Below are 12,205 nucleotides of genomic sequence, written 5' to 3' on the forward strand. Positions count from 1 at the left end.
AGCTCCCTCAGCCTCTTCTCGTAGGGCTTGTGTTCCAAACCCCTCACCAACTTCGTTGCCCTTCTCTAAAAGTATGCTGATCCTTCAGAATTTTATGGAGGGAACAGATTCATGATACTACATATAAGACACTGATATGACTGATTTCTCTTGAAAATATAGGAATTTCAGAAAGAATTTCTGTATGCTCAGAGAGACTATTGCTTGGACAGCAAATAATACAAAAAACACAGCTAGATGGTGATTTGTGAAGGACTGGCAACATTAATTTCTACTTTCTAATCTGCTCTATCATTGTATGAAATGGGTTTCTCAGAAACAACCATGTATGCAAAGTTAACTTTGGAAATTCACAGGCAGGAACAGTACTGGCAAAGATTCCACAATTCATCGTCAAAGAAGCTGACAAACAGTAAAATAAGACTACTTTGACAGATACAGTAGTAGCAGTAAAAAAACAACAAAAACTACCTTTGTAACACAACAAGGCTTCTCAGAATTGGAAAGTAATTCCGAATGTAATGCAAGTACAGAGGAGACAATGACACTTAGAAAATGCAAGGAGGTTTTTTAGTATTAATTATCATTTTGTATGGACTGATAGATAACATAGAATAACAGAAAAGATGGAAAGGAAACTCTTGCAAAATAGATGCTGTCCTGCAAAGCTGAAACTCTGGTAAGAACTAAGTATTAAAGCTACTGCTCTACAAGTTGTCAAGTATGTCCTTAGTATTCAAGGTAACAAGTGGACAAATAGACACCTCTGTGGTAGATGTAGTGAGATACACAAGTGTTTTCACATTGTGTTGGGACTCCAAGCAAGTCCCAAAAGCAGTAGGGCTCTCAGGCCTTGGAAACATGACTGCTTTTGCAAAAGCAGGTTTCATGGCATCAAGCATCAAGTGTTCAGCTACGTATTCAATTCAGGTGACTCACAATAGAGAGGCTCTCAATGTTAACAGCTGTAATGAACTTGTTATGTTGGATTCTCAGTACTAAAAACCCAAGTGTGAAAACTAGAAAGGAACTGCTCCCTTGGTAACATAGTCAGCACAGCATAGTAATTCAGAAAAATCACTTCTGTACCAGGGCTCACACTGGATTCAAATAACCCAGGTAAACCCAGCAAACTGGTTGACAAAGCAGCAGATCGTAGGCACGTATCTAGGTAAAGTGCTAGTCACTATCTATAAACTACTCAGGTGTAAGACTCCAATTGCTATTTAATTTGGATTTAAAGCCATTTAAGTATGCAATTCACTGCAGAACTGCACCTTTGGCACTGGTGAATTCATCAAGCTCTCTCACTGTGCAATGCACACTATGCACAGGTTGTAAAATGCTATATTCTCCTCAGAGGCCTCAGGAAAATCTGTGGAGATAAGTAACTGCTCATTTTCAATTGTACTGTTTCAGACAAGTGGAATAGCTTGTCAGCTGGACTGACACCTTAGAAGTGATCAATGCAAAGGCCCAGAACATTTAAAATGGACAGCAAACTATTTCACGAACTGGTTTGTGAATTACATATTCCAGGCACTGAATGAGTTTGGTCTAAAATATCAATGAACTTATGCAATAAGTATATTTGCCTGGTGTCCTTTCATTAGAGAAGCTATTCTCTTTATACTCTCAGAATATTTTACAAGAAGAGGTGGATGATCACAGCAGGTATTATTCTCCAAAAAGATTCTGCATTTCAGTTTGGAGCTTTCCCACGTGAGCTTATGCAGAATTATTAAAGAAACAATCTTTCCTAGGCACACCACACAATTAATTTATCATCTTACAACATTACCGCAACCCAGCAGAAATACAGATCTTGAAACTTCTGAAAATAAACAGCTGTTTTAACCTTGGTGTGTAACAACAGCACAAAATAAGAGGCAATTTTTCACAATGGAAATGACATTTCTTTGGTTAATTGCTTTGATGAACAGCCAAGTCCAAATACTTTTATCACAAACACTGTGACTGCACAATCACTGTTAATGCCCAATATACAGTTTTGAAACGTTAGTATATTCTGAGAAATTATCATATTTTTTAATTCCTGAAAGTCTTCTCTATTTTTTTCAACTAATGTTCCCATTATGGTTACTTTCAAGATCAAGACCAGGAGATTAGCGATATTAACATACTCAAGATTCTAAAGCTAACTATACTGTATCTTAGATAGGCAAGACTTGTAGCTTGTGGCTAGAAGTCAAGGTTAAGTATTTACAAGAGGGAGATTAATGTGCAGACATTTTCCACATGTGCAATTAAGAACAAGGCAAAGCTTCAGGTGCAAAACCAGCGCTCACTGCTGAACTACGACTGCACCCCTTGTCAGTCTCAAGGGCAGATAGTGTGCTAACAGGATTGTCATTACTGAGCACTCCAATACATCCAGAACATCCCAACTTGAGCAAGGTTGTGGACAAGTTTGGATGTGCAGGACGGTGCACTCCCAAAGGCTCAGCGTAAGAAAAGCACAGTCTGAAAGCTGAGAAGTGAACTCTATTCCCTGCAATGTATTTTTGCAATTACTTTTACTCCAACAGAGAACTGTTAATTTAAAGCCATAAGAAGAGCATTAAGGTGGCATGTCAGCAGTGTGCATACATAGTACATAAAGTCTACAAACATACTGCAAAAACAGTCTGCCAAAATTTTTCTATTTTGGAAAAAAATTTATACATGAATACCTAAGTCATACTACTGAAATTCAAGTAAGAGTCACCTATCTTTTCTTGCTTTCATGCAATAGTGACTAGACAAGAGCAGAGGACTTTATCAGAATTTTTATTTCAAAGTTTCATTTGTGGAGAGATACTGTACTTAGGATACTTGTAAGCACAGAACTGGATTATTCTGTATATATTCCTACAGGAGTTTAATTTCAACCTTTTCCAAAATCAGCAAAATTGGAAATAAATTGGGAATTAAAATCTGGTGTATGAGAAAAGAACTGAAGAAACACTAATTCCAAAAATGCATGTGGAAAAAAAATCCCTAAGCCTTAAATTCTGTATTTGGAGAAATGAAGCTGATAGTAACATAAAATTTTAGGGTATCTTCTGCAGCATTTCACCCCTGCTATGCCTCTTCAAAACTGTTTATGTCATCTAGTATATAACAGTACTTAGGTGTCCACAATAACCTCAATGTCACTTACTTGAATTGGGAAGGACATGCAAAGGATCCATTAAGTTTATTAAACAGAATAGTTACAGCAATTGACAAAAGGGGACATCAGTATTACCACAAAAAAGAACTGGAGTATACAGCATACCAACCAGGCAGGTGCAGTTACTCAGCACAGTACTCTCAGGATCATCCACTGGCTATGGGTCCCAGAACATGGTTGGAAGTTAACTCCAAGGACATAGTATGCACACACCCCAGTACCACCAAGTACCTTCTCAGGAGACTTGTTCAAAAAGAGACACAGACACTTGCAGAGGCTATACTCTGCAGCAGTTAGTAGGTGCTGTTGGCAATTAATACATTACATTCTGATGCTATTTCAGTTATTTATTTTGTTCTTCAGTGTTGTTTTCCCTTGAGATTAATAGCTATGCATGTTTTAAAGAAATCAGATTGCTTATTGCTTTATCCTTCACCTAATGGAGCAGAACTGCAGAATGTACCCTGTGCAAACATTATTTAATTGCAGAAACCAGTAATCTATTAATAAATAAACGCTGGTCAACACCATGAGATCAAAGTCAGATGCAGTTACTGTTTTGTTTAGCAACACAATTGCTTTTGTTGCTCTGCTCAGTTGTTAACATCAAAGAAGAACATTTTTAGAAAGCCTTTAAGGGATTATAATACAAGATACGAAGACTTTCCTAAGAAATTCTGAAAGTGCTCATCAGCAGGAATCAAGAACCTTCAGAACTTCAAAGAATCAACATGCATCTTTTATTCTTGCTTCTTTAAAATATCACATATTTGCAAACACAGCAAACATAAAGAGGCATCAATCTGTCTTGAAAGCACTAAAAATAATGTTCAAACTAGAACAAAAACCGTGATTTGCACATGATTACATTAGATTTAACCAATAATAAATACAGATTGCAAAAGTGCACTGAAATTTCACTACCTTAATCAAAGTAAAATCCAGCTGCAATTGACACATTTTGCTTGAGTGTAAATATCAGCATAAGAAATACTTTCTTACATGCTTCTCCCCAAAATAGTAAAAATTATTCAGCTTGTTACCAGTAGCAGTTATTTTTTTCACAGTCATATTTGCTTAAGCATCAGTTTCAGGATGAAGAACAAACATCTCTTTACAAACACTGATACATTACAACTGCAAATCTGCTCCTTGCATACACAACTTACCACTTCATCTTCAAATCCTCCAGCTAGTACAAGTGAATAAGCTCCATCATTACTGCGCCCATGAATTCCACCCACGTGTGGTCTGTGAACACCTGCTTCGCTCACCTGGCAAAAGATAAAAGCCAGTCTCCAGCACTTTTTTCAAAGAACCAGCCATCTACAATAATTTCTAAGAATCACTTTTCAGCTTAAAATACTGTAGAGGCATGTCTGCGTAAATACTTAATGTAAGAGTGCCATTAAAAGTGAGAATTCCACACATTTTTAAGGTGGACGAGTCAAAAGTAAGGAAGACTGGATGTTAGCAAAAAGTTCTTCACCATGACAGTGGTGAGACACTGGAACAGGTTGCCCAGGGAGGTGGTCAAAGCCCCATCCCTGGAAGATAAGGGCAGGCTGGATGGGGTACTGAGCAACCTGATCTAGTGTGAGGTCCCCCTGCCCAAGGCAGGAAGGTTGGAACTGGATGATCTTTGAGGTCCCTTACAACCCTGACAATTCTGTGAAGAACAATATAGGACACTAGTGACACTGGAAGATTTAAAGGAGCACTTTCTTCTTAGGGAAAAATCTCCATGATGCTTTCCATAGGCAGTATGTACTCACTACTGTACTCCACCTGCACAGTCATTTAGAACAACTCAAAGCAGAGAGAGATCTGCCAGTTTGCTAACAAACATTTTGTAATTTTTAACTAAGGAAGACCTCAGCAATGCATGTAAACGTGATGTCAGATTTATAACAGCAGAGAGGAGTATTACCACACCGCCTTGGGAAACAGAAGGAAGACACTGCAACAATGTATGGATCACAAGCTAGGTCTCCAGTCATTGTGATTCTCTGATAACAAATGTGCAACTAAGCTGCAAACAGATTACCAGAGAGCTGCAGCTGTACCACAGACCGGCAACATCATTTTAAAGGCTGCTGAAACATCTCTCCCACAAAAATATATTTAGTAATTGTTTTAAACTACCAAATAATATTAAAAACAACAACAACAACGAAGGACCACACACACAAACCCCTTACTAACACAAAACAAGCTACATATTAAATGGTGTATTTTTTCACTACATGATGCCAAAATTACTATTGATCAAATGAAGATACACAGCAGAAAACCAACTAGGATCCTTCTTCCTACCTTCATATCCTCCTTCAGATTTTGACTTTGCCTAGTTTTCTCATCCTGCCTCTCTCACTCTTGAAATCCTTTTTCAACCTACGACTAGATTGTATTGTAAAATCAGTGTAGGTTGAAAGTTGAAACCTTCACTACTAGCAGCATTACTTCCAATGTTCTGATCATAATAGGCTTGCTTTATTTAGTCTTGGTGAGAATAGCAATTGTCAATGTAAATTTATTTTAGTGTTCAACCCAACCCATTCATTATTTTTCTTACCTACTTCAAATACAGCCAATACTGAAACAACATACCTGGACTCTGAATTTCCAGGTTGTCCCAACAGGAACACCAGGTATAGGTCCATAATGATTTGAAGGAACAATAGTGCACTCCTTAGTACGACCAACACAGGCCATGCCCTAAAAATACATCAGATTAAATGAATTACTGTTATAATATTGAAGACTATTTGCAAATGCAATGCAGATATCAAGAAATCTGATCACTAACTAACACATATTCCAAAATATGGTAACAATTGTTTAAAAGAATGTTAATTAAATAATACATGTTTATGGGTTTGGAGTAAGGATCAGGGTGTTTGGGGTCTTTTTGTTTTGTTTGTTTTTACCTCTAGTCACCTTAATAATTCTTCCATTGCTTTAAATGCCAGTAGATAGTGGGCAGGATTAAACATTCTCTTACTGCCTGTGCAGCTCAGTACTGAATTTTGTGTAGTGCATATGTAAGTGGAATTACAGTGTAGCACATACATGAACAATCAGAGTTAACAGCTATTTCTAAAACACACTCTACCTTGCCCCAGTCTCTCTGGCTTTCAGTACTGGCAGATGGCATCTTTGCTTTCTTTTTACTTTGTTTGAGCTTTTCTCCAGCCTTTACAACTTCATTAGAATCATTTTTGCAGGAAGGACAATACCTAAAAAAAGGTTTTAGCAAATTCTCAATTACTTCACAATAATGGCAATACATTTCTTGTAGCCAAAATAGTGTCAGTTTGTTTATCTTGACTGAATACTTCAAGCTAGCAAATATATACCAGTCTCAAGCAGCTGAAGCCTATGGAATAGCAAACAAACCCAGCATGAACAAATACTGTCAACGTTTTTAAAAGGGCACTGAAATATCTTTCAAAGTAGAGTGCTAAAGCCAAAACTTTTAATTATTCTTTCTCATATGATATGTGAGAAGTCCCTGTATCTTCATTCTGCCATCCATCATTTAGATCACATACAGAATACAGCTGAGATTAGACTACACTGATAACCAGCACTCACACTTGTTTCTACATCCTGCCCACTCTGCCCTATTTGTTTTGCTTCTAGTGCAATAAATTTCACTGCAGACAGCTTCATGTAAGAGTCAAGGTTTTATGTAGTATGTGTACACACACATGCAAATGCATGCACACACACTCACACCACAACACTGAAGGCATTTGGAATACAGTGCTGAGCCTCATTCCAGCTAACAAGAAGCCTGGTAGGAAAGCAGAAGATACTAACACATAGTGACTACAGCAGAGAAAGGGAGCACACTGGTCCTTTTGCTGCTTCTAGTACATCTATATCCAACTCCAGGATTGTCAATGTAAAAGCAATTCTCCATGTTTCTGGCTCCCATGTCTTGAATTTGGTCCATACACCACTGGTAGAGGAAGCGTGACCTACACTAACATTGATAACCTATTTACATAACTACCATGATTACTTTTACTACTACTGTTTGGGCTTTATTAATTAACTTTTGTATGTGGGCATGAATAAAAGAATAAATGACTCCTGTTTACAAGAATGTGTTTAACTATGTCAGTAAGAGTGTTAAATCATTAAGACAATGAAGCTATGCAGATAAAAAAAAGGAAAAATAATATGAGATGCTGAAATCATCCAACAGTGAGACTGTAAGTGATGCCATAGTTGTTAAAAGAGGAAGAAGAAGAGTATGCAATGATGATTTAAAAGAAGGAACATGACATAATGCAAATTCACAAGGTGAATTAGCTCTGGCATTCCCTGTGTTGATAGGGTAACCGTATTACTGTAGTGATTTTAAAACTGAGTTTTGTATGGACTATTAAATACTGTTTTGCATATAGAGTGTCTTAATTTCCAAAAGAGAAACTTAACATCATTTCTCAAACTGCAGGCTTAGTCCCTGCAGAAAGTTTGTCAAATTTTACACTATAAAAATATGAAATGCAGATTTTTCACTTCTAAATCAAATAAAATCTGTCAAGTTAAGGATAAGACCACCATGACTCTTTGCTACTATGCAAGAAGGGATAATATAGCCCTCCTCTTTGGCTAAAGCCCTGTGCAGCTCCACTCCTACATATGACCAATAATTAAGATTGCACAGGGCTGGCATCATTATGTCTCCAAAAATTAACTGTTACAAGTCAGCTCTGTAACAGTACCCCTCGCACCCAGTGACTTCATCCACTGATGCAGGTATAGACTTAGATGAGTAAATCTTAAGACTCATAGCATTACACAGTAAACAAAAACAAGTTAAAAAGCTAGATAGCCATTTTCATGACACTTTAATTTTATGAATTAGGCTTCTACTACTTGTGGAAATTCGTAGGGTTTTGGCCAGAAATTTAAGAGGATGGGTCTAAAAGCACACTTAAGATAGGCCCTGAGGAGCTCTAAAGACCATGTTGTCAGTCAACTTAATTATTGTGTGCCTGTCTACAGAGTATCAACTCTTCTGTATGGAGGAAAACAGTTCTGGGGACCTTATGCAGTACAGTTTTAGTAGCATTACTGGAAGAGAGCAGGGAGATCCAAGCAGCAATGTCTACACTTTGAAAAAATTTCTATGCTTCAAACTTTCTCAGCAGCCCTCTGAAATACAAGTAGGGTAAATCCTAAGAACACTTCATAAGCTTTTGAAAAAGAATGGCTGTCAGTGAGGTCTAGAACACTAGTATCTTATCTGAAAAGTCATTTGAAGCACCCAGCAGGCCAGATAATCTTAGCACACTAGATTAACACTGATTGCTGGTGAGATTTCTGTATCAGTATCCTGATGTGCCTATCAAACCTTTGTGTACATGAGGGTGTACAAGAAACTAGAGAGAGTAAATTGTTGTCAAGGTAGAACAAAGGATTTAGGAATTCTGTGGCACAACTCACTTGAGGCATCTTGTTTATCAGAAACTTTCCTGTGACTAGTACTGGAAAACAGACAGACTTTATTATTGCTAGAGTACTTGATTAGAGCTGGTTCTGTGATTAAAGGGCAACTGAAAAATGGATGGACCAAACAGATGTATACTTCCAGACAGATGGGCTTATAGAATATGCCAAATGGAAGTGTATCTCAGCTGCTGTATTCAAACAACTGGTGCAATCAGGTAAAATACTGGTTACAGATTGCAGACAGGAATAAACCACTTGTGTACTAAGAATGGTTTCCACCATGTAATATCAACTTACTTATAATGACAAGTAGTAGGAAGCAAGAGGATGTCATGCACAGAAGACCAGCCTGCCTTGACAGCAGAAAACTTGGAGAAAGTTCAGACTAATACATTGTGTAATAAACACTGATGAATAAACACTGCAATAATTTTGCATATGCTGGTAATGGAAGACACATACACAATGTTCTATTATAAATGCTATTTTTAGTCCAAATAATTCATACATATTTCTAGTAGATCCTGAAAAAAAAAATTATGTAGTATTTCAGGCAGCTGTTCCTCCAAAACCAGTGAACACGACTGTTCCCAGTGCAGAAATTTCATGAGAAAACTTCCAACGGTATCCCTGTCACCAAATGTACACACTGAGAAACACCTATCAGTGATGATGATCTCAATCACTAACCCACAGAAACACAGACGTTCAGAAAAAAAGCAGTGCCCCAAGAAACATGCAGGCCATTAACAAACCTACTGTGACATCTGCCACAGTACAGAAGATCGAGTTATTTATTTCCAGAGATGGTTAACATTTCCAAAACACTTATACAGATTTTAACATAAAATTTAATCACATGACAAAAATGCATTCATAGACATCTTAGATATTTACTGATGTCTATGTAATGGAAAACTCTTATTTGAATAAAATTCTATTCATTACTTAATTATAAAGGATTGGCATCTCATGTAAATCACAGGCAGGTGATAAATGCAAACAGTGTAAATTGTAGATAGCTATTAAAGAAAAAAAGGTACAGATCCCAAGATAACTGCATGGGCTGTTAACAGGTCCAAACATGTTCCCTTCATAATACAATTATTTGGACTCAACAATACCAGTTTTTGGGCTGGTAGGAATGATGAGTAGCAAGGTGGTGGTCCTGCCACAGCAAGATGAATGAATGGAACAGAGGCAACAAGAAGACACAGGCAGGGCACTGGGGCAGGAACAGGGAGAGAGGGTGATGGAAAAGAGAAGTCTGAGCTTAAGGGAATTTTTCAAGCAGTGAAGCTTGAACAAAATTAAAAGGCTGGGATGTCATCATTCTTGATAAACACAACCAGATCAGATAATGTTACAGAAGATCATAATGATTGTAATGAACAAAATGAACATAACAGTTTTGAAACTCCATAATGGTCATTAAAGCTTACCACTAATCCTTTGTGAATGACTTAAAATAATTAACCATGGCAGAAAACATAAGGCTTGTATTAAGCAGACGGATGAAAACCACATCAGAATTAGGAAAAAATCTTCATTATTGTCTCTGATAAGGTGTAAAGAACAAAGAGGTGCCATGTATAGAACAGCAATACAGATAAGTAAATCATCCTTGTGTATTTACCAGTCCTCATCTTCTGGTATCTTGCTTAAGGGAGGGTTCAGGCAGTATATATGATAAGCCATGTTACATTCATCACACAGAAGTTGCATGTGAGCATCCTGTTTTCCACCACACAAATAACACGAACAAAACCGGCATTCCTTATCTGGATCAGCCCTACAGTGCTTGCATTCTGGGCCACTTTTTCCTGTCAATAGAAGAGAAAAAGGTAAATGTTATGTATTTTAGAGAAGGGCATTACTGTATCTACAACAGAAAATTATTTCTGCACATGAACACTCCCCCCTTGAAAGCACTTTCTCTGTACAATAAGAATTTTGACTATCAAGGCCAGTGGGACTTCTGATGTATAAAACAGCAGTAAAAAAACCCAAAAAACCCTAATCTGTAACTTCCCTTATTTTCTCCCCTCTCATTCCCAGCCTGCCACCTGCACACTTTCCTTTATGGATGGAGTTCTGCAAAGATTTCCTATTGGAATCTTCTTAAATAGAGCCACAAAGTAATTCCAGTTAGTTAACTAGTAACAGTCAGAAGAAGACACAACTACAATTCGGAACAGGGTTCTTTCCCTTAAACTAAACTAACAGTTGGATAGAAGTGGCAATCTGAGATCACAGACACAGTAACCCACAGTAGTTTCACTATAACACAAAGAAACATGTCCTGTTTCAACACACTTGGAAATTTAGACTTATGAACCTAAGTAAGAAACAAAACCATCTGCATCCCTTCCTCAGGGAAAAAATACTTTTATTCAGAAGAAAATATTTAGGAGCCTAAATTACATATGAAGAGGGGAAGAAACAATGAATTAACACTTATAGAAGGGATGTTTGAATCAAGTAGAAAGTCCACAGAAATGATAGAGGAGCACTTGATTAGTGCCTAAAGAACACTGGAAAGACTATTTGATAGCTGTGAGTTGTAAGTAGGAAGGTAAAGAATCTGGACACCTGAGATAACAGAACATTTTTCTTAAAGTTTAGAATGAGAAAGAGAATTTTCTTTCAGGAACTATTCTGAAAGAAAACAGAAACCAGAGGTTATAGAAACTCACAAACTGAAATAGCCCAAATATCACCACTTGGAATAAATTTTCTTTTAAGTCCATATGCAAACTCTCTGAGGAACTTGTGAACTGATTTGCAACATCTACTCAAAAAGGCAGTTGGCTTAGGACAGTGTGATAAGGAGAAAAACTTACTCCTGTCAAAATCTTTAACAAAAATACCCAAAATACATGGGAAAAAAGGAGGTAACAGGACGTAACAGGAGGAGGAGACAGAACAAAGATTAATACCAGCAGGAGGAAGTGTTCAGCAAAAGAATGGCAAAAGAAAGAAATAAAAGCTGGAAGAGAAACAGGAAGATGAGGAGGAAAAAGGGGGAAAGAAGTAGGAGAAGAAACAGAAGGAAGAACTGGAAAACTGGGAGAAGCAGTTAGACACTGTAATCTCAAGGGTCTTTTCCAAACTAAATGATCCTATGATCCTATGTCTATGGTGTCACAAGCAAGCTCATTAATAAGGGTTTTGAAGAACAGGCCCACTACAAAAATGAAAACAAAGAATCCCTCCAAACTACCCTGATTTTGGAGGCTACGTGAACATCACGTTTTTCCACAGCTGCTAAGTAGACAGAGTATTAGACAAAACCAGAAAGGTACTAGAAATAAATTATATTTAAGAAAACATCACCTGTTCCCACATGGTGAAAGATTTAACCCTTCAGAAAACAGATTTAATTTTTTTTACCCCCATATTAAAAGACTGCTACCCTTCTGATGCATTTATAGAAACCTGAATTTGTCAAACCTCAAACATGTAGAACTACCATGGGTTTCTCTCAGCATAAGAGAACAGTATTCAAGGACAAACTTGTTATTTTTTGTTTTTCCTCACCATGAGTCACTACAATGCTGC

At 37.3% G+C, this 12,205-nt stretch overlaps 1 protein-coding gene across 2 annotated transcripts in view; it reads right to left on the bottom strand.

Annotated features, from left to right (window-relative positions):
- UHRF2 (ubiquitin like with PHD and ring finger domains 2) overlaps positions 1–12,205 on the bottom strand; it is a 96,864-nt gene that overhangs the window by 20,717 nt on the left and 63,942 nt on the right. For both annotated transcript variants that reach the window (XM_009902886.2, XM_054178780.1), the window contains exons 6-9: positions 10,281–10,467; positions 6,291–6,414; positions 5,786–5,893; positions 4,345–4,449 (exon numbers count right to left, since the gene is read on the bottom strand). In XM_009902886.2, the coding sequence (XP_009901188.2) occupies positions 4,345–4,449; positions 5,786–5,893; positions 6,291–6,414; positions 10,281–10,467 (524 nt within the window). The remainder of the gene's footprint in view (positions 1–4,344; positions 4,450–5,785; positions 5,894–6,290; positions 6,415–10,280; positions 10,468–12,205) is intronic.

This window comes from Dryobates pubescens, chromosome Z, assembly GCF_014839835.1.
Source record: "Dryobates pubescens isolate bDryPub1 chromosome Z, bDryPub1.pri, whole genome shotgun sequence".
Classification (NCBI taxonomy): domain Eukaryota; kingdom Metazoa; phylum Chordata; class Aves; order Piciformes; family Picidae; genus Dryobates; species Dryobates pubescens.